The sequence below is a fragment of the Myiozetetes cayanensis genome, unplaced genomic scaffold (genome assembly GCF_022539395.1).
Source record: "Myiozetetes cayanensis isolate MyiCay16 unplaced genomic scaffold, myiCay2020 scf13, whole genome shotgun sequence".
NCBI lineage: Eukaryota > Metazoa > Chordata > Aves > Passeriformes > Tyrannidae > Myiozetetes > Myiozetetes cayanensis.
In genome coordinates, this window is record NW_026086937.1 from 11,011,058 (window position 1) to 11,037,136 (window position 26,079).

The following is a 26,079-nucleotide window of genomic DNA, read 5'->3' on the forward strand; positions in this document are numbered from 1 at the left end:
GCATGGCCCCAGAAGGGGACAGGACTGAGCTATCTGCGGCTCTTGGGGTGGTGTTTGGGCAGCCAGCAGCTCAAGAATGTGTGTGTGCATGTAAGGCATGCAGTGCATGTAAAATGCATGTAAAAACACACCTAGAGAGAATGTCTCCACAGAGATCAGGTTAAAAGAAAATGTAATTAAACACAAAGAACTTCCTGTCAATTATCCTTGCATAACTGTTGGGACTGGCTGCCTTCACAGATGGCTGCTCTGCTGTCAAAGGCATTTGCTGGGCACCTGTTGGAAAAAGTACCAGGTCAGCATAGAATTAATCACAACAGCATCTTTCCTTTTAGTGAGATTTGAAAGTCTAGAGAAAAATTGCTGAAAGGTCTTAAAGCTCCTCAGATAAACCTGGGATGTCTCCTGCTACTTAAGCCTCCTCACGTACTCCTGCAAGTGACTTTGGGGGGGACAAGGACATTGTAGTGGCCCAGAGAGTCTCCAGGGCTCAAGTGACCCCTAGCAGAGGAGGCTGAACGTCCCCCCTGGGAGTATGGCTGGCTGCTGATGGACCAGAGGGAGCAGGACAGGAGCTGCTGCTGTCTCCAGCCCCTCTCAAAGGCTGTGGCACTTCTCCCCTTCCCCTGCCATGCCTGAGGCTCTTGCAAGCAGCTGAAAGGCAGAGAGCTCTGCAGCTGTGGGGCGATACCCAGACACGTGGGGTGCCTTTGTTTGCCTGGGTGAGCAGCCAAGTTGCAGCCCATCTCCAGCTTTGTTCCAGCTGCAGATCTAAGGCAGCTGATTGGCCTGCCAAAAAACCTAAACATGTCCAGGGAGTGGCCTGTGCCATTGCTGAATAATGATGATCACAGCACACTTATAAAGCGAAGCGGAGAGGTCACCCCAGAGCTGTTCCTTACAGCCCCGGTCCTCCACAGAGCATCACTCCTCCTCATCCACAAGGTATGTTTCTGAATTGAGAGATTCAAAATGGGAAATGTTTGTGTCTGCAGTGGGACCCGTCCCTGCTGCTGGAGACAGACTGGGCTCTTCTTTTAAATTTGGGGAAAATGTTACTGCTGCTCCTGCAGAGGAGTTTCTGGCCAGGGAAGCACAGCAGCCCTGTGCTGCAGGGTCTGTACATGCCAACCAGCCCAAGCAGAACCCAAAGCACTTGGGCAGCATCCTGGATCCAGGGACTGCTTGGGTATAAGCAGCACAGTTCCTACTTCTGCTCTGAAGGAAAATCTTCCTTTCCCTCATCACACCATGCTTTTGGGGATTGATTCATGTTGTATTTGGTGCTAATTTGAATCTCTACCAACTTCCCCACCCTGCAGTACTGTGTACGTCTTTGCACACAAGGACTCCTCCAGAGGCAGCTGCACTGCCTCTCCCACCACCTTGCAGTGTCAGGCAGCCCTGGCATACATGGGGATGTCTCTCCTGCCATGCGGGTTCCTGTGGGTGTACACTGCCTTCTTCCACTTCCCAGGGCCCCAGCTCTGTGCTGGCTCTGCATCATGTTCCTTGTGCTCCAGCATTTTAAAGCAAACATCTCTTCATTTCCCTTTGCCTCAGCATTGGACAGACAATGATGCTCCTGTGTGTCCTCGGACGTTTATCATCCCTGCATCTTGCTGGGTGTCACATGTGGGTGACGAGTACAAGTGTTCTCACCAGACTCACCTAGTTTTCTGTGCAGCTGTTGGGCACAGCCTGAGCACAGGCAGGGCTTAAGGTCATTTTGGGCTGGGTGTTTTTCTGGCACAGTGCCTTTATGCTCTTCTCATGATCCTTTCCTCCTTGCTGTGCCACTGATATGTCCTACTGCACACATCCTATTTTTCATGCCGTGTTTCACACAAAGTTCTGCTCCAGGGAGGCCCCAGCTCAGCTATTTTCCTTCTCCCTAGGTCCATTTCCCGCCTGCATCCCAGTGCAGCCATGCTGGGCACGGCAGTGCGGCTCTCAGTCCTGCTGAGCATCTTCAGCTTTGGAAAAAGCCAGATGTTTCATATGGGACCATGCCCAGATCCATCAGTCCAAGAAGACTTTGATATCAACAAGGTGTGAAAAGTTTTCTAACATTCTTTTATGGGGTATTGAGTTAGGCTAAGGGGGTATGGGACTGTTGGCAAACTCCCTGGGTGCGTAGGGGGGTTGGCAGGTCCAGTCTCAGTGCCTTGTACCAGAGCTGCCAGTGAAGGTTTGTGGCTTTGCCAATCCCCCTCACACTCCCTGTGCCACAGAGGGGCAAAAACTGTGCTGGCAAATGAGCCAGGCTGCTCTGTCTCAGCCCACTCATGCTAAAAGCATCTCTTTAAACTTTCTTCTTTCAGTATTTGGGGAAATGGTATGAGATAGAGAAGCTGCCCTCAACTTTTGAGAAAGGAAGCTGCATCCAGGCAAATTACTCATTGAAGGAGAATGGGAAGTTCAAGGTGATCAACAAGGAGATGCTGTAAGTGTTTGCGTTCGGGCCACATTTTCACTGCAGCAGTGACACTCCTGTCACCTCTCTTGCTGTTATAGGTGTTAATTTTTTTCTAAATTGTCTGTTTCTGGGTCTGGGGGTTCAGAGGGATTGCAGTAGGTCTACTGGGATAAGGGGCTTTGCTGGGGTTACGGCAGAGATGTGGGTCTCTAATTCCTGCCAGTGCTTCCTTGGGCCCCACCAAGTCTTTGTCTCATTGTCCAAGGTGAGTGGTGAGAAAATAGATGAGAGCACATGGTGACTCCAGTATGAAATAGCCTGGGTCTTCCCCCTGGCCAGTTTGTGATCCCCAGTGATGGCTGAGAAGTCAGATGCCCTGGTTCCTGTCCCAGGGGGTCATGGGTTATGGGGCTCATTACGGAATGGCAGCTGCCACCTTGTGCTACTGCATGCTGAGAGGTACCTGTGTCCTGTGCTCCTCTCTGTTCCTGAGTCAAGGGACCCAATGAAAAATGGTAGGGAAGGTGAAACACCTGGGTCAGTTTTACTTAAATATTTGCCAGCTGTTTTCTGGAGCATTTACCTTGCACAGGTAGTAACTGCTGTGTAGGGAGATTAGCAATTGATATCAGTTTAAAACAGTAGCCAAGTGAATGCTTTTCCCTTTATTACAGTTCGTAGGTTATAATTATCCTGAGCCCTCCTGGATTTTTGCACAGACAGATGCAGAATTCATCTGTTTCCCACCAGCCCTGGCTGTCGTAGGCTGCTGCTGTGAGGGGCTGAATGAATGAGAGGGAGTGAGTGGTGAACGCAGCGCTGTCCCCTGCATTCCCGGCATGGCAAGGGCACTTTGTTCTGGCTCAAAATAACAACAACAACAACAGCGTAGGAACACATCCCTTGTGTCCAGTGAGGACAGCATCCTTGCCTCTCACTGGCTGCCCAGCACTGTCTGAGCAGCTCCACTGCTCGGGCAGCGCCTGGCAAACAGCTGGACATTCATTTGCGCCTGCATTGATCTGCAGGAGGTTAATCCAACCATCAATGTCCTCACCGCAGCAGCTCAGACCCTGAAGTATTAGGAATATTTTGGGTCAGTTTGTACTATGCATCCCTACAGCATCAGCCCCTTGACCTCTGCTGCTGGCAGGATTCACTTTTGCCTCCTTGGCTGTTCCTGTTTCACAGGGAAGCGTGAAGCTTTCCTGCCCTGCAGGCAGCGTCCAGGTCTTGAGGCATACTACAGAAAATTAAATTATAAAATAGGCAGCCTAAGTCATAGGACTTGCTGCCAACAGGGCAGTACTCCAAACCAGCAGCCAAACCAGCAGCCAAACAAACCTTGGTTCATCATGCAGGCACAGGTAATTTGTGTGAGGAGGAATGTGCACTGACCTGGAAAAAATGCAGGTGAATAAACAGATGTGAACATGTGCCTTCCACAACTAATAGGAGTTGAGCTGCTCCCTAGCACATCCAAGATCAATGCTGGGATCCTCCCATCCCAGACAGAGGGGTCTTGCTCCTGATACAGAGGTCTCTTATCTCTCACTGTCACCCTGGCACCAAAGACACCCCACTTGCAGGGGCACTTGGAGAGAGGCAGCCTGGAGTGCTGGAGTGGTTTGACCTGGGACACCATTTGACCTGCTGTACCTGGCCCAGGATCTGCTGTGCCCTGGGTGCTGCTAAAACCATCCTCAGGTGTGAGCTGTCCCTCTGGGAATGCAGGGGTTCACTAGTACCTGTTTCAGCCATCCCTTGACAGTGGGTGTGTCAGGAGGGATGATTTAATGCAAGCAAAAAAAAAGTATTTCCCACTCTCCTGACTTTATTTCTCACCTTTGTCATTTTCCCTTTAGTTCCAATGGCAAAGTCAACGAAGCTGAAGGAGAACTCATGCACATGGATGTAAAGCAGCCAGCCAAGCTGGGCGTCCGCTTTAACTGGTGTAAGTGTGTGGTGGGGAGGCTCCCGCTGTCCACGGCCTCGGCTGTGCTGTGGTCTGAGCACCACGGTGGGCAGCTCGAAGCAGGCACTGCTGCCATGGCATCAGGGGTCAGAGACAGCAAACCAAGGGGTGAAGCTCCCCAGTGACTTCAGCGCAGCACAGTGAGGCAGCGGCAAAGGGTTAGGACAGACTTAAGGACCAGCAGACAGTGCTTTGGTGATACTGATACACCGTTTACTGCAACAGCACCCTCAGTAGTGGAGCTCTCCTCACCAGCTGATCTCAGAGCAAGAAAGATTAGCAGTATTACTGTCCCTCCAGGTCATTTCACAGATGGGATGGGCAGGACGGGAGGCAGGGGAGGCAGCCCCACAGCCACTGTAAGGGCCAGGAATAGGCTTGTTTCTCTGCACACAGCAGTATGGCTACTAGCCCATGCTACCTCTACTTATAAGCACCTTTCAACAACCATTAATATGTTTTTATTTGCTTTTTCCTTCCCTTGTCACTGTAACACTCGACAGGGCCTGCTGAGGTGCAGTGCATTTTATTCATGTTACACAGCACTTTCCTCTGTCTGCAGCAACACTTTAGAAAGTGAGCAGCAGTCTCCCCTTAAATCCCTTTTTATTCTGCTCCCTCACACCTTTTCCTTGGCTGTTTCACAGCCCTCCCTCACAGAGGGTTTATTTGCAGATAGGGGTGGAACAGGGATACTTGCAAAGGAGATACAGTGATTGTTCATGCACACAGCCAGACTTCATTCTGTGCTGCTACAGCATCATCCGTAGTCATTTCAGTTGCAGCATGTGTAGCCCCAACCACCTTCACCAAGTGTGAACCCCAGAGAACACTGCCTGGCATTCCTAAGGGCATCAGAAATAAATCCCAGGGCCCTTACACCTGCCTGCTGGACCCCTCTCTGCTTCTTGCCTGGTGGTTTGAAGCTGGAGTAGCTGTCCGTCATCAGAGCAGATGCTTTGGGCATAGTTGCCTGATGGAGAAGGGAATTTGGCTTAGATGGAATGGGCTGAGCTATACTGATTCCTACCACTGGGCTCCAGCTGGCTTCATGAGCCAGGGCTCCCCGTGGCAGTGGGTAGGGGTTTGTGCTCCTCAGATCACCAGTGTCAGAGCGTCAGCTCCCTCCCACCAACAAGAACCCTCACACATGTATGAGATGGGCTGGCTTTCAGTGGCCCAGGTGAGCTGTTCAGGTCGTAGTGTTAACCTTTCAGCAAGAACCCTCCTGGTCAGGGCTTTGTGGCTCTCTGGAGTTTGTCTGGGCGGAACAAGGAGTCCTGGTAGGCTTTTATAAATTATAGCTCCCGGCAATGACCACAATTATGTAGCAGCCAAAGTGGGAACAGGTCCAGAAGCTGTGGCTGTAGTGCTGCAGAGCCATCCGGAGTCAGTTTTGCATCACGCTCATGGCGCCCTTCTCTCTCCCAGTTATGCCTGCTGCCCCTTACTGGGTCATCTCCACCGACTATGAAAACTACTCACTGGTTTACTCCTGCACTAACATCCTCTGGCTCTTCCACATGGACTATGCCTGGATTTTATCAAGAGCTCCTGAAATGCACCCAGAAACCGTGGAGCACCTGAAGAGTGTTCTCCAGTCTTACAAGATTGACACCGACAAAATGATGCCCACTGATCAAGTCAACTGCCCTGATGAGATGTAACTCCCAGCACACAGTGATACAGCACCAGACCAGTGATGAACTTTGTTGCTTGCTTTATTATCCATTAGAATTTCTCTATGTAACTGAGAAATTTAATAACCTCTTTGCTAACTATAGTTTGCCAGCCCAGAGTTACTCTTTGCTATCATTCCCTCTATCACTCTTCCCCCTTTTTTTTTGTCTTGCTCTGACTTTTGCAATTGAGTCAATGCTAATAGGTGAAGAAAAGAAACCCTGAAGTGCAGACATGAACCTCTGCTGTTGCTGTGAGTCCTCCAGTGTATGGATGGGAAAGGGTATGAGATGTGATGTGCAAGTATTAGTCCTGGGGAAAAATCATTTATCGCACAGCTCCAGGTTTGTTTCCCATTTTTGTCTTGATGCTTTGGGCCTGCTAGGAATCTACAGTGTCTGTTGGCACTGCCTTAACAGCAGCAACATCCACATGTGGTGGGTTGGTCCTGCAGCCTGGGAACTGACGCTGTGGGTCTTGAAAGTTTCCCGGTGCAGGGCTGTAGGCATATGCTGCTGCTAAGTCAGCAGACCTTCTTGCTAGAAATCAGATCTGGCCCTTTGTATTTAAAGTCTAAAAATGTCCAGAAACTCATCATCACTCCATCCCCGGTGTCTATATGTGTCCTCTCTTGCCTCTAGGGAGTCTGCTCCTGCACTCCTGAGAGGTCAGCCCTGACTGCACTTGTAAGCAGGCAGAAAGAGATGGGTCTACTCCCTTGTTCTCCCTTCTAGAGGCTTTTCCCTGAACTTGGAGAGACAGCAGGCTCTGCCTGACACCCTGCTCACTGCTCTTCCAAGTGCCGAGTGCCCCCTGGCACTGCGTCTGCCCTGGCAGGTGTTCACCAGGCACCAGGACAACTCTGCTTGAATAGCATTCATGCAACTCATTAAAAATGAAACAAAAGTACCTGCTTCAGGGTTTTTGTACCTTACCACCTGCATGGCCTTTGTGAGCAGGCAGGGGGTCTGGGCTGACCTCCTCTGAGGTCATGGCACTGACAGAGCAGGAATGCAATGCAACATAACAACCATGGCTGAAGTGAAATGGTTTTCTTCAGGAGCTTGGAGCTCTTTCCAGCTCTCTGGGGTTGGATGTGTGGGCACCCCTCTATTGCCTGAGCCATGCCAGCAAACCTGTGTTGTGGCTTTGGTTGGCATTGACACTTATCTCCCGCTGCTTTTATTCACTTGAAGAAACAGCCATATGGATGTAGAATGTTGTAAATCTGCAGGAAACATTCTACATGCTGCTGAGCAGGGAGTCAGTATGCCACTAGTCTCACTATCTGGAGGAAGCTGAGATGGGAGGAGTCAGAAACAATTGCCATATTTAAGTCATTATCCCTTTAAACTTTCAAATCCTAATGCCACAGTTCCTGTGGCACAGAATCAAGCACTCTACCCTCATCCTTGGGCTGTAAGGGTGATGGACACAACAGGATTCCAACAGCTGCATGGTGGCTCCCAAGTGTGTCATATTTTGAGGGTAGATGTTTCATCAGCTCTCTATCTTCCTCACACGGATGGTGCTGCTGTAACCCTCATTCCCTGTGCTGCCACAGGCAGGGTGGCTGTGCAGACACTGAGCCCCAGGGGTGCAAACTTGCAGCCCCACTGGAGGGGCAGCCACTGCCCCTGGAAACCACTGGGAACTGGGATAGGCAGGTCCTGCTGAGAAACAGGAGTGTTTCACTCAGCAGCAGAACCTCGTGATGCCTGACCCCTCCGGACACCACACTGCCTCCCTCATTGTGCCACGGGAACTGTGACAAACTTGGGTTGCTCTGGCAAACACATTGTGCCAGGGTCATCTCCACACGGGCAGCACAGAGAGGGGCCCAGGGACACCATGGCACAGCTGCAACCTGTCCTGCCATGTGCCAGCAAACGTCCCCAGCACAAAGCACGTGTGGATGCCCTGCACATGCAAAACCCTTGTGTGTGTACAGGAGTGCCACCCATATAAGGCCCACATGCTGCCCAGCTCTGGGGATGTGCAGACACCCCGAGGGCAGCAGCATCTCCTGGTGTGCGGGCCCCGAGTGTGGGCCCCGACCCTGGGCACCCCTTGTGTCCTAATCAGTGCCTGTAAGTGTCAAAATGGGGGGTGCCAAGAAGAGGGAGCCGGGCTGTTCTTGGTGCTGCCAACCACTAGGACAAGAGGCAATGGGCAGAAAGTGATGCACAGGAAGTTCCACCTGAACATGAGGAAAAGTTTCTTTACTGTGCAAGTGACTGTGCACTGGAACAGATTGACCAGAAAGGTTGTGGAGTCTCCCTCACTGGAGAAATCTCAGAACTGTCTGGACACAATCCTGTACCATGGCATCTCTTCCAACCTGACTGATTCTGTGATTCAGTGATTCTGTGTCTGCGTGCCAGTGTGTCCCCATCCCCGTGTCCATGTGTCCCTGTGTCCCCGTGTCCCTGTGTGTGTCCCCATGTCCCCGTGTCCGCGCGCTCCCGCTCCCCGCGCGTGGGCGAGAGCCGCGCGCGCAGGGCGCCCCCTCATGGTCGCACAGGCGCCCTGCAGGCGGGGGAGGGGGCGCTGTCGGTCCTCCTGGCCGCCAGGGGGCGCGGAGCGCGGGGCTGAGGGGGCGGTGCTGGCGCGGGCCCGGCCAGGCCGGGGCGGTGGCGGCGGCTCCGAGCGGGGGGGAGCGGACGGTCGGCGCGGCCATGGAGGCGCCCTCCGTGCCCTCGGTACCGGCCGCCGCGGGCCGCGGGCCCATCAAAGGCATCCTGAAGAAGAGCAGCAGCAAGGCAGCGTCGGCGGGAGCGGGCCTCGGGGCACGGCGGTCCAACCCGGCCTGCGACGAGGACGAACACGGGTGAGGCCCCGGCGATGGGGGGCGGCAGCGGCTCCCTGCGGGGCCTCCCTTCATCCTTCCCTCCCTCCCTCCCGCAGTCCCGCTCATCCGGCTGCCCGCGGAGCGGGGTCAGCCGGGGTCGTCTCCAGACGGGGCTCTGCGCTGCCCGTGCCCGGTGAGGCCGGGGCTGTCGGCGGTCTGTCCGGTGCCCCCCGTGCGGTGGCGGCCTGGGGGCTCTGCTCCATCGGCAGTGGGAGCACCTACCGGGGCTGGAGCACCGCTGGGAGCGGAGGGATGCCGGGCTGTGCTCCTGGGCGGAGGCGGACGGCAGCTATGGCCGTGGCTCCTGCCAAGGAGAGGCACTTCCCTGCCCGTGTGGCAGCTCACAAGGGGCTTTACAGATGCTGCGAGGGTAGTTCGTAGTTTGGGAAGTAACGCTTTGCCATGTGAGATTTACTCTCAGCCTTCTTAAAGGCAGCTTGAGTAACCAGAAGCGTGTCCCTGAGGAGGGGACCTATCCTAGGCTGAAGTGTTACAAGATTAATAGTACGTAAAGATCTCACACTTGAGAATGTGCACAGGCCGTGTGGTTTGTGATCTGAGTGACATGAAAATCTTCGTTTAATTATAACATGCTGAGTTAGTCCAAATATGCAAGAAGTGGTCTTTAGCCGGCCAGCACCTATCCTTGAGCAAGAATTCCCGTACTTTTCCTGATGCACCCACCATGTGCCTCATAATGTTGCTCTGAGACTCTGTCACATTATGAGGAGCAAAGTTTGACCCGAACGCTGTTTATAAAATTACTTTGACAGTTTTCTTTATTTGGGACCTAACTCAGTATTACAAGGAAAGAAATAATGATAGAATAAAATGGAAATGCAGAGTTTTTCTTTTTTTTTTTTTTCTTTTCCCGTTCTTTAATTTTACTGTTATGTAGCACAGGGTGTTCAGTACCACGCTAGACATTAAATAGAGCTGTTGGTAGCCTCTGTTTAATTTTCTGCAGTTTCTTTTGTACTGTGTTGAAGAATGAGCAGGAGTTGGAGTATGAACTGATGAGTGTCTGCTGTATTGGTTATTGCACACAGTAATTTCTTGGGAAGCAGTTAGTGGGCAGCAGTCCAGCTTCTATTTCCTGTTTACCAATGTGAGTCAATAAAGTCAATTAGATTATTTCTGAAATTGCCTTGCAAGCTACAGGATATTGGCTAAACCTGGCAGGCTGCATTAGGAGATTTCCAGGAAAGATCAGTACAGTGTATTTAAAGCTGGCTTGTGTGCAGTTATTATTTTTGATTGGCAAGCATCATCATATCAGTGTTACTGTTTTTAAAAAGAATGGTAAGTAGTACAGCTGTGATTTTCTTTGCAGATTAAAAATTATTTAATAAATTCAGGTATCTTTTTTCTTCGGGTACATCTGTCAGCAGCCTCTCTGCTTATTTCCAGTATTTAAATTCAGGTCTGAATATCTTTTAAAAATAACTGCATATGAAAGAGCTCATTGTGTCAGCTGTCATCTTTTAAAGATCCACGTTCAGTAGAGATCTCATGTGCTTGCATCATTCTTGACCTTGTACTGCTGTCAGTGATGGTAACATTCTTTGGAAAACTTCCTTAATGAAAATATGATGCAACGTGGAAGCTTGAGAAATTGGGACACCCCTGGAACTGCATCCTAAGAGCTGAGATCGTGGTTTAGTCGTAGATATGTTCTTGGCATTTCTCATGGGCAGTACTTTTTGCCTTCAGGGCCCTGTAAGAGCCTGTGAGAGATGAGATCTGATATTTTATGAAGTAACAGTGTGAGAGTGTGTGTGCCAAGCACCTGTGCTGGAAGAGATGAGCCTGCTATGGTAGGAGCAAGGAATGAGGTGTTCCTTGAGTAATACTGCTGCTGAGACTTCTTGCCAGTCAGGGTGTGGTGTCAAATGAAATTATTGTGTATTTTTAAAGATGTGAGAAAATACAAATGAGCACTTCTGAGTTTTTGCAAATCTGATTTTCCTAAGGAAGATTAGATTTCTTGTTTCCATTTCTGAAGGGGTGTCAGGAGGCATTTCCCTGTCATGGTCCTGAGCTCTGTCATTAGTGTTACACTGTGCAGACATGCCTAAGCATGCAGAATTGGAGACAAACAAGGGAGGTATGGGTTTTTAGAGCACTTAGTCACTCTCCTGTGATGGCTCTTTACATGCAGGGGAGAAATGGCATGTTTGTCTCTTTGCTACTAATGATTTCTTTTTTTCCTAGCTGAACTTTAAGTTGTGCTTTGGGAGGTGTTCTACAGCCAAGGCTTTTATTGGAATCTGAGTTTAAAGAAATGATTGTGAAAAACGAAACCACTAAAAACTTCTTCACTCTTTTATTTGTGAGTCACTGCCTAGCTTGCTGTAGGATGTCTGATTTCGAAGCAGTGAATGCAAAGGGATTGTTCCAAGATTACCAATGCTGGTGTTGGGTATTGAGTTGTGAGCCCAGGCGATAAACCTTGATGGACTCTAGGCAAATGAACACAAAGCCTGTGCTGGGAGTTGCTCCCATCTGTCATATTTCCTCCTCAGCTGAGCTCTGGCTGTTTACAGGGGCTTGTGTACCCTTGGCCAACTGCCATGGCTCATAAAAACCCTCGCTGTGCAACCGAGTGATCATCTTATGTTAGTGAACTTCAGGTGATTAACTGGTGATTTTTGGACTCCTAAATAGAAAAGTTGGAATAACTGGCATTCCTAGACCAGAGCTGCTGCTTTGTCATCAGGAAGCTCATGACTCCCCGCCCTGCCAGAGCCACGATCAGGCTCACGTGTTGTCCGCTTAGGCTGCACAAATGATTAAATAGACCTGAAGCCTCAAACACGAGAGCTTGGCATTGGTTACTGTATGCTGAGGGGATTAAGATCACTCAATTTGTATTCATTTCTGTAGTGTAAGTCTGTGGCATGTGTGATTCAGCATCAGCCCCCACATCTATTTTTTTCTCTTCAGTTTTTTTCCTCCCACACTATATTATGTAGTGTTCCCATAAATGTAAAACTTTAGTTTGTGCTTGGAATTTTTCTTTATCAGTTTCTGTTTTACAGAGAGCATTCTGCTCAAGAGTATTTGAGTTACTGAGATTGAATGTATTTTCCAAGTTTGTTATTGGAACAGTCTGTGTTTAAACAAGTAGCTCAGTGGAAGTCTTCCAGCCAACAGTCCCTCTCCCCCCCAGAAAAACCAACCACCCCAAACCAAACAAAAACCTCTACAAAACCCATGAAGTCCTGTATCATATGCTTCCTTAACTAATCATTTGCAACAGGAATACGTTAATTCATAAAGTAATACTAAATTTTAAAATTATTTTACAGGTCTAAAGTTAGATTTTTGACTTAAGCTAAGGGAAAGACTATACGAAGCTTGCACTAACCTTTTTAGAGAAAATATGGAACATGGTAGGTTTTGTTCATTTAACATTTTTTGTGGCTTTTAGATCAGTGGAGGGATGGCTCTTCCTCTGGCCACGAGACAGTTGCTTTCCTTGTGGCTTACATGTTTTGTCAGTGTGGGTGAGCTTTTGTTTCTTCAAATACACATAAAAGGGTATGTTTTCTGGTTGACTGAGGAAATTCTAAATAATATAACATCACTGGTGCCTGTCTGTGTGAAATGTGAAACTCCCTCGGCTTAATTACAGCAGTGAATCAGTTGGCTTATGATTCCAATTTAGAATGACAAAAGCAGTATTAATAACCAGCTTGTTCTGTGCTGCTTATTTCACTGCAGGGGGGTTTGCTGGTTGGTATCGTTTATGTAACAGGTTTGCTAATAATCATAGCAACTGCCTGAGCAGAGGTGAGCTGGAAGGTTCTGTTGAGTTCTGTTGAGGTCTTGCGGGGTGTAATAAGAGGAAGAATGCTTTGTTACAAGTTACTGTAAAATCCAGCAATTCACGAGACAGTGATTGAACAAGACCAGTAGTCTCTGGGTTGTGTGACCAAGAATACATGTATAGATCACTGAGTTTATCTGGCTATTGTGACTTGTTAGGGAAATTAAATTGCACTGATAATTTGTCATGGCATAAGTATTTATAGAACAGTATTTAATAGTCATTCTTTGAACATGTTTGTGCGTCATAACAATATTCTTTGTGCTTTCGATGTAGTAGAGATCAAAAGATGTTTTAAACATTCTTTCTGTGGTCAAATAGAACTAAATGTTTTTAGAAACTAAGAAAATTTAACTGTTTTCTTATTTCAGTAAAAAATCCCAGAAGTGGGATGAAATGAACATTATAGCTACATACCACCCTGCAGGCAAAGATTATGGCTTGATGAAAATAGATGAACCAAGTACTCCTTATCACAGGTATGCTTGCTAAACTCCTGAATGCAGCCAGGTGACATCACAGTTTTACAGCAAAATTTACTTTGTGGGTGATGTAATATTTATTATGGTTGATTATCTGTGATTGTGGATTGTGTAGGCCTACTGGATGTATGCAATGTATTCAGATTTACAAAGCTGCTAAGTAAGGCTTATAGCTATTGAGGAGAACTATCGAAAAGGGCAAAGTCAATTTTAGAATGTTTATGTCTAGAGGCTTTAGGCTTTGAATGGAATAAGTCTGACTTGTATTGATTTTATTTTTTTCAGTATTAGAATCTAATGTTGTCATATCAATATTTAAAGAAGATTTGAAAAGCTTTTAAAGTACTAAAGGAGTCTTTTAATTGAAGATTTTGACTGTTTTCTCAGCAAACTTTAAGCAGCAAATTACTAATAAAGGCTACTTTTTGTTTACTCTCCAAGCATGGTAGGAGAAGATGATGAGGATCCAGTGAGTGATTCAGAAGCAAATGAGCCCTTAAAAGCAGATGTGCTGAGTAAAAAGTAAGTATTGTCATTAAAAAAATTGGCTAAATGTTATGATAATCTGCTCTTTCCTGGGGTAGATTTTCTGTATGGAAAGCTGTTGCTGGTTTCTCTAGAAGTTTCATTTTTGCTGTTGTCAAATTAACTGGATTTCAGTGTTTGATGGTGCCACTGGTAATATTGCAGGTTGTTACTACATGTAAATATGCAAAAATAATGAAGAAAGCTGTTTGTATGAGTGTTCTGAAATGTCATGTATTTGACATAGTGAAAAACTTGCTGTTTCAGCATTTTGTATTGCATTATTTATGTAGACTGGCAGCTGCAGCTGAAGGTAAAGGACCCAAGATCATAGCAAGGCAAGAGGAAAGTAGTGAGGAGGAGGAAGAGGATGAAGAATTAACACCTGAGGAACGAGGTAGGCATAAGTTGTTTCCTTTGTTTTGCTTTGTTTTTTTTCCTACAAATAGTTTCAGATTTTCAGTAAGAAATGTTTGGGAAGAAAAAGCCCTGTCAGAAAAATTTGTGATTTGAAAATGAAGATAAATAGTCTTCGAACAAATATGCTGTTTGTTTCTGATCAGGACTGTTTGGTTTGGGATCTACATATAAACAGGAATTTGCTGTTGCTGGATGCCTCCTTGTATACAAGCTTCAGGTGTGGGAATTCCTGCTGAAAAAATCTAGACTCCTCAATTAAGTTCTTCTGGTTTGGGGGTGAGGCAGTAGTTCTTAATATGGACATATTTCAGGTAGGCTTAATTCAACGAGTACCACTGCAATTAAGATGCTACTAATTGCTTGCAAACATACAGATGCTATTTCTGTTGTTTTCAAAGCAACTGGTAGGTGTATCCAGTAGGAAATCTGTAGTTATTCCAAAGCAAATAGCACCTTTAATAGAGATGCTGTTTTGTGTTAACTTGGACTGGAGTGTTTTGAGGGAACAGTCAAACAATACTTCTGAGGTTTCAGTCTTGCATTATCTAGCTGGTGCTTCTGAGATTTCCTGGTCCAACTTTAGCATGTAACCCTGCTATTCTGAAGTAAGAAAAAAACCCAGCAGAGTGTTTGGGCTGCCAATAAGCAAAGTTTACTTTTATTATAATGCATTACTGCTAGACCTGCTAATGTTTAGTATATGGAGCAGAGTTAGGCTTCAGGCTGTGGGGAAAGTGGAAAATATTTTCTTCAACATGTGGTAAATACATCTCTCTTAACTGACCTTTGGTAGCTAGCCAGGAGTCAGGCCACATCTGCACAAGTTCATCTTCTGTCCCACTAGTATGTCTCAGTTTTTCCCTAAGTTTACTTAGAAACAAGGCTTGTGAAACTCTTGAATTTTGTGTGCCACTACCAGATGCTTCTCTTGGTTCAGACTTGCTCTTAGTTGCAAACAGGTTCTTTTAAAAGTGCTTCAGCCACTACAGTCCATCCGTCAATTACTATCCTTTTTGTGAGTCAGATTCATTTAAAAGAACACTCCACTGCTTGAAGAAAATAATTTTAGTTCAGTGATTGATAAAATAATCAATGGATTTTCAAGGTAGGAACAAATTTGATCTAGGAAGCAATGAGTGCCTCTTCGAAAAAGAAATAAATTGATTTTTGTTTTTAAGGGAAGAAATAAATATTTGCATTTGTTTGTCCACAGAGAAAAAGAAACAGTTTGAAATGAAGAGGAAAATGCACTACAATGAAGGAAGAAACATCAAACTGGCAAGACAGCTCATTGCAAAAGAACTATATGGTGAGGAAGAGGATGATGATGAGGATGAAGAGATGTCCGATGCTGCAGATGTGGAAACAATGAGTACAGAAGCTACTGTACATGGTGAGCTACTGATTAATTAAAAAGCACGTGTAAGTACTGGTGTCCCTTTGAGCTGTTGGGAGACAGTGAGCAATGGTGCACACTGTCTTGAGAGGTAGATTTGTAGCATGGAACACAAACCACCAGTGTTGATAAATAGCATGTAGGCTTTTGTTTGTTGTGACACAACAGAAAAGCAAACATCTCTGCTTCCTACTGTTTCCCCAACATAACTGACTTTGGGCAGTGAAGTTGCCAGCATCCTTTTTAAGGGAAAAGCTGTCTTGTACCCAGCATTAAAAGCTATGGCCACATAGAAGAGCCTGGCTTTTTGTTGTGGATCAGTTCCCATTCTGCTCCCAATCCATTCTAGAGCCAGCAATGGGAAACAACCATAAATGTTTCCTCTGAATTGAGCGGACTGTATCTTAAATTTTTAAGGAAGAAAACTCTAATATAAAACTGCTGTTAGGCCTCCAGTACAGACTTGTCCTTGAGCGGTAATGTTTATTTCTATAGTAGGGGATAAGACTCAACTTTGCTTTTAGTGAAACTACTGGAAGAAAGTCTGGGACTTTTAGATTAAAGCTGTTTGTGGAACCTGCTTCAGGGCTGTCTCTTCAGAGGAAACGTTTAAAACTATAGAGGCTGACATCTTTTTCATCTTTAAGCTGCTCTCTGGGTGAAAAGGGTAAACCGTATAACAAAAGTCTTAGATTTTTGTGGTGGTCTTCTGGTGAATAATTAGTTCACTTCTCACATATGTGTGTAACAGCACTTTGAACAAGTTTTTGACATTAAAAAAACAGATGTCTGTTCCTGTTGGGTTGTGAAGTCTGTAAGCCTCATTCATCTGTGCGTGGCAAAGCTGTGAGATGTTAGCAGACTTGGGAAGATGCTGCATGGGTTTAACTTGGTTCACATTGCTTTTCACAACCATGTGAACTAGGACCTCTTCTAAAATTAATTAAAATTCCACGCAATAAAAAGATGATTTGCAAAGCTCCGTGTTGAAATTCTGTGGATCGTACATTTTAGTCCCGTCATTTATTACAGGGGGACTAATGCCTTCACAATTGCTCTGAAAGGGTCATTTGGTTCACATCTGAGACCCATTACCGGACTGACTTAATCCAGTAATTTAACATAGGCCTTATAATGGCTAATTACTAGAACTTCACTCTCCAGGGGAAAGGAGGGCTCCAATAGGCAACTGTATGACCTTTCTTCATGGCTTGAAGCTGCCATCTCTCTGCACTCTGCTGTAAAACAGAGGCAACTCCGCTCCCCAGCTGCATTCACCACTGGAAAGAAGGCAGACCTTTGCAGCATTTTTCCATTCCACCTTCCTCATAACCAGCTTCAGAGCCACAACTGGTAATTATCAATTTTAGACTGCTCACAGTTTATAAATTGTCTGCCAGTTTATCAACCCATGAACTAACTGATTCGCCTCCACACCATAGCATATAGAAATACTTTCCATTAACCTGATTTAGTTCTCAATTCTTCATTTTTCTATCATTCTGCTTAAACCTTGATGTTTCATTATCTCCTAGTCTCTGTATCAGCTCTCACAGCTTTTGGTCTTTGTCCTTGGATCAGTTCTTCTGAGGTTCAGTACTGGTCCTTCTTCTGTAGCAGCTGGTGAATTGAATATCCTCAGACATTCCTATGTCGAGATGATAAATGTTCAGCAATATAGCTGTGTTAATGTCAGAGTTTTACCTGAATAACTTTTGAGATTACATCTATTTCTCTCTCATCTGTATTTTGAGAGCACAGAAGAATTTCCTTATTCATAAATGTCAATTAGGGCTATGGAACATTTCTCAAATAGATGGTTTTAACACTTGCTACTTGGGTTTTTTGTTCATCTCTGCTTTTGGTCGTGCTGTGCTTTTGGTCGTGCTGTGCTTTTGGTCATATTAAGCACTTGAGTATTTAAAACAGTATTTCAATTTGATTGTTTCCTTTGTGGAAGTAGATCAAAACACTATTAATATTCATGTTCCTGAGATTCCTTTGTTAGTACTCTAAGAGTATGGAAAGATTATTCACCTGGATAACTTTCAAGAAGCTCTTTGACTTTGAATTGTGTTTTAAAGTGCTTTTGTATAGAGCAGGAAAGGAGGGGTTGAGTGATGCAGGAGCTGATTTTTGCAATGGCTTGTTTTGGCTTCACTGACTAACAGCCCTGACACTTGCTTTTAACTGCAAAGGAAATGTCTTGGGTTTTCTTGTGTTGTACTGTAGCTACATTTTGATAAATCCTTCCATTTGACTTGAGTTCTTGGGAAGTTGTGGAAATCATGAATTGATGTGGCTACCACTCACCGATTATGCCTGTCAGTCTATGTGAGTGGGAACTGGAATGCAGTGTCTTTTTATTCCAATGCAATAACGTGACTTCTCTAGTACTGATGATTATTGCAGGTAAAGATGTGACATAAAAGATATTTCCAAGTGATCTGTTGTGACTTGAGGGCTCCACTGACTCCTGGGTTGTCTTTTAGGCAATTTGAGATCCTCTTCTCACTCTGAAGGTTTTTTTATCTGTGAAAATCCCTTAAAAGTTCTGTTCTTCTCTGACCTGATGTTCTTTTTTACCCTCTAATCCTTTCTGGTTTGTATTTGAGTAAAACTAACAGTACTCTTCTAATCTCCGTACTCCCCTTTTGAAGAAGGGGCTAAAGTCTTAAGCAGATTTTTAAGAAGGCTCCTGTCAGACATCCCCAGGTTCGCTAATCCAAGTTGCATTTCTTGGTTACAGACTGAGATTTCTTGCTGATCGAAATGAAGATGGCCAGTCCAGCCAGTGACGGTGAGAACTCTTTGTGTATTTTTGCCCATCTCCATTGTGGCTGCTGAGTGTTCTAAATGGATGGGTCATTCCTTGCTTGCCTCAAGTAGCTGTACCTTATGCCATGCATATGGATTCTAGCAGCCAAGCTTTTTTGTGGAAAAGCAAGCTGAAGTCGCAATAGACTGTGCATGGCATGGGGATTGGAACTAGATGACCTTTAATGTTCCTTCCAACCCAAACCATTCTGTGATTCTGTGTTTGCTTGCTTCAGCTTTTCAGCTTCTCTGGTTACTCCCTGTTTATGACTCCATGAACAACATAAATAGACTTTGCCAGGAGAAGTGACCTTTGTTCCTCTCCATAAAAACTTTTCCTTTAGAAATTCTCTTTAAAATCACTGAAGGGAATTCTCCTGATGTAGATAAATTTAAGCATGATGTTTTCCATGCAGACCTGTCTTTACTTCTGCTACACAAAAGTATCAGGTAGAGGGTGTTGTCTTTTGCAGTTCAATTGACAAGCAGTAAGACTCTTGTTCTCTCTCTCTGGTTCATTTAGCTGTGCTAATCCTGCTCAAAGAGTGCCCAACAGCTGAGCTGTCACTGACAGGGTGTGCCCTTTGGGCTTTGGTAGATACAGAATATGCTGTGTTTTCTTTACCAGGGCAAGCATCGCCCTAAAGATGATTTAAGTGAGAAGGTTGGGAGCACACAGCAGTTGGTTCTGCTGGTTAACTATGCTGTTTGCTTGTTAAACTGCACATTACCAAACCTAACTCATGCCCAAGCTTAACTGGCCTTTTAAAAAGATTATTATCATTTTGATGTGGTATTCTTTAATCTTTCTCTTCTGCCACTAATTTTTAGGCACATACATATATATATAGAAAGAGAGTGGGCTTTTTTGTATAAAAAACACTAATAAGGACTTTTCTCCAATTTATTGCTGTGCTTTGGTTCAAATCCATGAGTTAACAACTTCCTGAAAACACAACAGACTGTGCTCCTTCATGTATAAAGTGTGTGGGGGGGGGGTAGTTCAAGTGTTTCATCGAATTGAAATTTGACCTGGAAAGTACTGTGTTTGCTCATGTGGAAGGAACTTCATATGTTAGTTCTTAACTCCTGGGTTAAATCCTCCCAGTTCCAGGGGTGGTGCTCGGTGTGCTGAACAGTGGTGTTTGCCACCTTTTCAAAGCATGAGGGTAAAATAACTACTTTAAGTTTCTGCACTCTTAGACTAAAAGCTTATACATTGCTAAGATGGGTTGGCAAACATAACCTTTAGAGAAGCAAAGATGATTTCAGGATGGTATTTGTGTGTGTTTTGAAAATATTCAATGAGTGTGAAGAATTATCTGGGTTTTTTTGTAATCTTTCTTTCACAGCACATGTTACTCATGACCAGCTGGAAAGTAGAGCACACAGCATAGAAGAAATCTGTCCAGAACTGTAACTGCTTGTCAAAGACACAAATATAAACATCGCTTCATGTTTTTTGCAATTAAGGCTCTTAAATGTTGAGAAGCATATCAGTTACAATGTTGTATTGCCAAGAATGTTAATTTTAGACTTGTCCATTAGGCAGAAAACACTGTCTAATTGATTTATTCTTGTGCCTAGTATTTTATGAAGAATACTGCTTCATAATCTGTTCAACCAGAATGGCATTCCCTGTATGTATAACGCTGATTATCTTGCGTGATGTACTGTTACTCTTGCTTTGAAACGCTCACTATCTTTTGGTTTTTCACTATTTATTTGAGAGTGTTCTAGATGTGGTGTCTCTTAACGAAAGGTTTGGGATTCAAGAGCCAAACGGTATAGCATAATATCAGATTGACATGTGAGCTATTTATCAGATGTGTTAAGCAATTTAAAAAGGGATTATTTAAGTCCTACAACCTTTTTGTAAAGTGTTGACCTGTTAATCTAGATTTCATTATGTTACTACCTGCACTTTCCCAGTCTTTAGAACAAGAGCTGTATTATTTCTTAAGAGCGGTGTTTGGAATTCGTTGTTAGTTTCTGACTAAAGCAGTACTAACATCTGGCGGAGGGAATGTTTTGACACTGGAAACAGCTGACTTGATCTTTGCATTTCACTGTCATTCTCTCTTCCATCGGGACTGGCTGTTTTGTGGAGCTGTCTTTGGCTTATTGTGAGAACATGGAAGTTTCCTCCAGCTTTTCTCTTAAAACCACATCCATTGTCACTCTTCTGGCTCGTTTCAGACACTTGGTTCTTTCCAGTTGCATGAACAGTGCTTGTGCTACTAGCACCTGAGGAAAAACGCCCAGCCACAAGGAAATCCACATCAGGACTGTGAAGATGTGCTGAGCTTAGGCTCTGGCTGTTCTTTATTAAAGATAACTGCTGTTGATCTACTCATTTGGGGTTGGCAACCCCCATACTGAAAACCACTGGTTTGTATCTTCCTATGTCCACTGCAACTTACAGCAACTGCTTTTATAAATGAAGGCTTTTTGGAAGACTAGAAGGGAAACTGCCTAATTCAAATACTTTGTTTACAATGTGGTTATATAGCCCCCATAAAGAGGGATTCTGCACCTCCAAATTGCTGTAAGCAACTTCCCACTGGGTGAAATTTGACTGGTGAATGTTCCGGTATTCAGGGTAGTTCCTGGGGTTTATTATACAAACGAAGTAATACACTTAAGCTTTAGCTTGGTTATGGAATACAGTGTATATCTTAATTTTGATCTGAATTTGATATGTTGCAAAAATCCATATAGTTATATGGATCTATTTTAAAATGTCTTTTTCTCCACTGTATATGTGAAGTTTGAATAAAGGAATGAAAGTTATTTTACAGTTATATGCATTCTCAGGTGTGAGCTTTCCTGAAGTCCCAGAGAGATTGAGAGTGAATAAGGTGATAGGATGCTGTCCTTTGGAAGATTTATACAGGAATAATTCATTAGAATGGATGCATTGCCAAAGATACCTGTGAGTTGTGCTAACTGGGTGTTGTAGTGTGCCTTTCCCAACTATCTCCTCTCCTTAGTAGGTAACGGGGTAGTCAGTTGTGGGTTATTTAATCTTCTAAGGTCCTGAATCAGGGTTAATAGCATCTTTTCACAAGAAAGAGTTGAACTCTTGATTCAGGCCAGTGTGGTGATGTAATTTTTCAAGATAGATAATGCTATTTCTTGTATCAAACACGGTCACTTCTATAGAATAAACAGGGGCTAAGAGCAAGCATTCAGATAATTCTGACTCCTCAAGTAATTTTCTGTAGCTTGAAATTTGGCTCATAAGAATAGGATTTCAAAACTTTTAAGTTTGCACCCTTTCCGTACCAGTTTGCAGTGTTGAGAGTGTTGTCCTGTCTGCACTGAGCTGTGTTTCAGACCATGCAGCCGCTGGCCTGGCCCGGCCCTGCTGGGCACTGAGGTCCTCCTGAGAGCGCAGCAGCACTCGGCAAAGTCACATCGCTTTCAGAGGGGTGGGTGTGGGTGGGTCAAGGGGTGACCAATGTGTGTGGGTAACACAGATCTGCTTTGTGAGGCTGTACAACAGATTACCTGTACTTGGTAATAATTACACTTGGGTACTTTGTACCTGCAGTTAAGGTAAAATCCAGCAGCAGCAGCTCCTACCCAAGCTAATGTCCTGCCCTCTTTACCCCCCCACCGCTTGCCTTCTATGTCCAAGACCATTTTGGTGCTTAGTGGGGCTTCTCTGTACCCTACCGGGTCTATAAAGCATTTTGTTTAACAAACAAACAAACTTTGGTAACTTCCAATAAAGACCTTTCCTGTGTGTAGCTTTGCGGGAGGTACAATACATAAACGCATGAAGAGGGTTTTAAATGAACCTCAGAATGCATTGTAGGCCCTTTCATCAGTCACATGATTTTGAGCTGAGTGATTTCCCTTCTTGCATGCCACCAACCCCTAAGTTCTAGTTTGATGCCATTTTGAAACTTGTTTTAGTTTGGGGTTTTTTAAAGGCTTTGTTCTCTTCATTATCCTTGGTGCTGGTAAAAATTCCGTTCTGGTGCTTCATCTTCCTCATCAGGAGTGCAAACCAATGTCCCTGACACTGCTTTTAACTGAAAGGCAGATTTACTTTGTTTTCTCCAGGCTAACACCTTCATGCATTTTAAAAGCTAAACCAGGCAAGTTTTACTTTGCAGTAGTTACAGATACTCTATATAGCTTTTTTTCCAAAGGGGTGTCTGGTTTCCCCCTACTTGGGAAATACCAGTTATAGTTCCCTGCTGAAGGGACAAGAGAAGAAATGCCTTTTCTCTTTTTACATTGATGGTGACTTAGCTTGCAGGCTCATCTTAATCTTTAGATGCATATGGTAAAGGCTCAGTTGTTCAGTACAGAGTAGTGTAAAGAAGAAACAAAAGATACATAGCCCTTACTAATGTGGACAGTGAGCTCCACAGCATCATAATTGTGAAGCTTCTTGCACAGGTTTGAGTCCTCAAGCTGCATCCTGTTTAGAGAGAGCATTTTCAATATGCTTCCAATAGGAAGATCACTTGCAAATAAGAGCCTTAACTTTGTCTATAATTTTTTTTTTCTGTTCTTAAAGTTTCTTTCACACCAAGTTGTACACAGTTCATGGAAACTGCAGATATTTTTTCCACAGCTCACTCTCTCATGTTAAAGTTGTAAATCTTACCAGAACTTTTGTTTCTGTAATATGTTTTTTTGTGGTGTTAATTATGATGCCACCTCACAAATGTAATTATTCTATTGGAAACCAGTGTTAAGTGTCACAACATAAATAAAACCATTGTCTTCATTACTACCTTATGGCACTAATACTAATCTATTGGTTTTGCGTCTTGGAGCTCTTCAGAAGAAACCAACAGCTACTGTGGAGTTTTCAGGTTTGTGTTCACAATATTGCAATTTCCTCGTGACTGCAAGTGAGGATGTACTCTTTAGTTTAACTTTCATATAAATCAAGTTTGTACACATTTTCAGATTTGTTGGTTTACCTAGACCTCAGGGTAGATCTGGTAACCTGAATCACAAATTTAAGACAGCAATACCAAAGCAAAGGTTGCATTTTTCAGGGTGGTTTTTCTTGTGTGTTGTAGGATTTAGTCACGACTGGTCTGTCTCTTCATGGTCAGTGTTGAGTAATCACTCACTAGCACTGAGTAATGGAAAATGACTAACACCAACTACTCCTTAGGAAGTAAAACTATTCCCAGGAAAAGAGCTGGGCTCTTTTCAATTGCATACTTAGTTGAAAAGTGGATTTCACAACATCAGTGCAGCCTCAGTGATACAAATATTTCTTAACATGCTGCTTTTTCTCAGTGGGTGTGACTTGACTCCTTAACCAAACTACTGCTAGTTTGTCTACTTTTGGTGAGGGACAGCTCACAAAAACATGCAGCTGTTACATTGGTGTAACCTGGAGTTTGGTTCTGACATTTCACCAGTCTTAGGGAAAAACCCTGACACACTAAACCGCAATTGAATGAACCACAAAGTGTCCCTTTGCTTCTGTGAAAGGACATCTTAACTGGGGGTAGGAACAGTAAAGGTACTGCAGGCATTCAGCTTCTTGGAAACAAAAGAAGTCTTATGTCCCACTACATCCTTCCATGCTGACTGTTTCTCCTTGTGACACCGAAGGGAAGTCAGGGGCGAGAGAATGGGGAGAAAAGACAAAAAGGAAGGTGAAATGTGGTGCGGGTGCTGGGGCAATGGAAGGTTTGAGGGCTGCAGGGGATAAGTGGGCTCACTGGAAGCAAGTATGGCAGCTCCTCAGACTCCTGGAGGAGCCAAGTGTGAACATCATCACTGCACATCAGCTTCCCAGCACAGCGCCCTTGTGCCTGCAGGATGTGTGACTGCTTCAGCTGTGCCAGGTCTAACCTGAACAGTAAGTCGTACTCGTCTGTCACTCCTTTGGGGATGAGCAGCAGGGCTGGCGCTCCTTTGCTTGTCAGTTTTACATCTGGGAAAAGTAAGCAGTGCCAAACTGGCTAAAGATCTCTGCATTTTCTTAAGGGATCAGAAATCTACAACGTTTCTGCAGTCCTTCACTGAAAACTGCGAGAGGGCCGATAGGATCCTTTTCACTCTGTGGTACGGCCCTTCAAAGAGTATTCTCGGACAAACCCGAACACACACACTTGATAGTCTTTGACAGGAACACCTGCGGTCTGCGTTTCTCCTTCAAAGACACCTTTGAGTCTCCCCCGGGTAACATAACTCCGCAGTGATTACCACAACGTAGAAGCGAATCACGCCGGAGAGCACCGAGAGCTGGGGCTTCACGGTGACACCCTCAGCAGGGACTGGCCCTTGTCTGAACCCCTGGTGCGAGTCCGTGTGTGCCGGTCCGTGCGCTCTCCACCTCAGTGCCCGCCCCGCCCTGCCGCGGCACCGCGGGCCCTGCTCGCCCCGGGCATCACCTCCTCAGACGGGCGCCAGGCCGGGCCTTCCGGCACCGGTGTCGCTCCCCAGGAAAGGGGTTCCCCTGTTCAATGAGGAGCTTTAATGTAACAAATCCCGCAGACACAAACCGAGCATGGCCCATCCCACCCCGCAGCTCCGGCCGTTCCCGAGGCCTCTCTTCCGGGCGGCCGCGGCCATGCAGCCTGCCATTGGCGCGAAAGGTCGGCGGTCGCGCTCCCCTTGGCGGGGCCAGCTGTCACTCTTCGCAACCCGATCCCCGCGGGGCCGGCAGTTGGCTGCCTCCTCCAGGCGGCCGCGCTGATTGGGCGCTCTTCCCGTTGTGCCAGCCTCTCCCGCCTTCCGATTGGCCAGCGCGCCCCCGCCCCGGCGGGTGGTCCCTGCTGGCTGCCCGGGGCGTCAGTCGCGGCGGGGCGGGGGCGTTGCTCGGAGCTCTGTGTCCGCCCCACCTCGGCACCGCCCCCGCCCTGAGCCCCAGCCCGGCCTTGCCTCGCCCCGGGTTCGCCGCGATACCTTCGCCAGCAGCCGCAGAAGCGGAGGCAGCGGCGCCCCGGCAGCATGAAGGTGACCGTGGACTTCGAGGAGTGCCTGAAGGACTCACCGCGCTTCAGGTGCCGCCGGGAAGGGGTCGCGTCGGGGTCGTGCCGGGGGACAGGAAGAGGGGCCGGGTGTGCGCGGGGCGGGCGGGGGCTGCCCGGGCGGGGGCCGTGGGGGCCTTGGGGGGACAGGTGTGGGCAACCGGCTCCGGGCAGAGCGGCAGGCGGGGCTGTGGTGGGTCCTGCCGGGGTGTGGGGGGCTCTGAGGAGGAGAGGGACTCTGAGGAGGAGAGGGACTCTGAGGAGGAGAGGGACTCTGAGGAGGAGAGGGACTCTGAGGAGGAGAGGGATTCTGAGGAGGAGAGGGACTCTGAGGAGGAGAGGGACGAGGGAAGTGCGAGGGAAGGGGGCAGCATGTTGTGGTAGGTGGGACTGGGTGGGCAAGGTGCGGGTCTGGGGAGGTGGCAGAGTGCGCGGTGATCGCTGCTGGGGTCACCCCCTCTGATGAGATGGGTGAGGGGTGCCAAGCAGCTGGTGCTCGTCATCCACAGCAATGCCAGCTCAGGCTCGGGAGCGTGGACTCTTGGTTGTCCATCTCCGGTTCTCCAGAGCTGTGCTCGTGCTTCAGTTCCCCGTGTCTCCTGCTGCACAGTCCGTACTCGGTGCGCCCACTGTTGGGGTGCCAGTACCAAACAAACTCATATAATCTCACTTCCTGTTGTCACACCAAGGCACGGACTCTTTTGTTTTTTTCCCCACTAC

The 26,079-nt window shown here is 46.1% G+C and overlaps 3 protein-coding genes across 8 annotated transcripts in view; all 3 read left to right on the forward strand.

Moving 5' to 3' along the window:
• The first annotated feature begins 825 nt into the window (after positions 1-825).
• APOD (apolipoprotein D) lies at positions 826-6,980 on the forward strand. Its single transcript, XM_050308585.1, has 5 exons — positions 826-945; positions 1,899-2,052; positions 2,325-2,446; positions 4,285-4,373; positions 5,826-6,980. The coding sequence occupies exons 2-5, from the start codon at positions 1,930-1,932 to the stop codon at positions 6,059-6,061; spliced, it is 570 nt and encodes a 189-aa protein (XP_050164542.1). The 5' UTR covers positions 826-945; positions 1,899-1,929; the 3' UTR covers positions 6,062-6,980.
• A 1,725-nt stretch (positions 6,981-8,705) lies between these two features.
• On the forward strand, positions 8,706-21,201 carry PPP1R2 (protein phosphatase 1 regulatory inhibitor subunit 2). 2 transcript variants are annotated; one of them, XM_050308175.1, is made up of 7 exons: positions 8,710-8,904; positions 13,129-13,236; positions 13,681-13,761; positions 14,058-14,161; positions 15,398-15,577; positions 18,330-18,380; positions 19,750-21,201. In XM_050308175.1, the coding sequence occupies exons 1-6, from the start codon at positions 8,753-8,755 to the stop codon at positions 18,332-18,334; spliced, it is 630 nt and encodes a 209-aa protein (XP_050164132.1). In that variant the 5' UTR covers positions 8,710-8,752; the 3' UTR covers positions 18,335-18,380; positions 19,750-21,201. The 2 variants fall into 2 exon arrangements, with proteins under 2 accessions (XP_050164133.1, XP_050164132.1); XM_050308176.1 differs by lacking the exons at positions 18,330-18,380; positions 19,750-21,201 and adding an exon at positions 16,745-18,306 and having other exon boundaries at positions 8,706-8,904.
• A 4,035-nt stretch (positions 21,202-25,236) lies between these two features.
• Positions 25,237-26,079, forward strand: part of ACAP2 (ArfGAP with coiled-coil, ankyrin repeat and PH domains 2) — a 64,458-nt gene continuing 63,615 nt past the window's right edge. For all 5 annotated transcript variants that reach the window (XR_007627900.1, XM_050307964.1, XM_050307966.1 and 2 more), the window contains exon 1: positions 25,237-25,392. Coding sequence is in view for 4 of the 5 variants with exons in the window: in XM_050307964.1 (XP_050163921.1) it covers positions 25,340-25,392 (53 nt within the window). In the remaining variant the exon portion in view is untranslated. The remainder of the gene's footprint in view (positions 25,393-26,079) is intronic.

Excerpts from the sequence above, each read along its gene's own strand:
- APOD (XM_050308585.1), top strand. The coding sequence starts at position 1,930 with ATGCTGGGCACGGCAGTGCGGCTCTCAGTCCTGCTGAGCATCTTCAGC. Across the intron at positions 2,447-4,284 it reads GTGATCAACAAGGAGATGCT|TTCCAATGGCAAAGTCAACG; the intron begins GTAAGTGTTTGC and ends TTTTCCCTTTAG. Across the intron at positions 4,374-5,825 it reads GGGCGTCCGCTTTAACTGGT|TTATGCCTGCTGCCCCTTAC; the intron begins GTAAGTGTGTGG and ends TCTCTCTCCCAG.
- PPP1R2 (XM_050308176.1), top strand. The coding sequence starts at position 8,753 with ATGGAGGCGCCCTCCGTGCCCTCGGTACCGGCCGCCGCGGGCCGCGGG. Across the intron at positions 8,905-13,128 it reads TGCGACGAGGACGAACACGG|TAAAAAATCCCAGAAGTGGG; the intron begins GTGAGGCCCCGG and ends TTCTTATTTCAG. Across the intron at positions 14,162-15,397 it reads ATTAACACCTGAGGAACGAG|AGAAAAAGAAACAGTTTGAA; the intron begins GTAGGCATAAGT and ends GTTTGTCCACAG.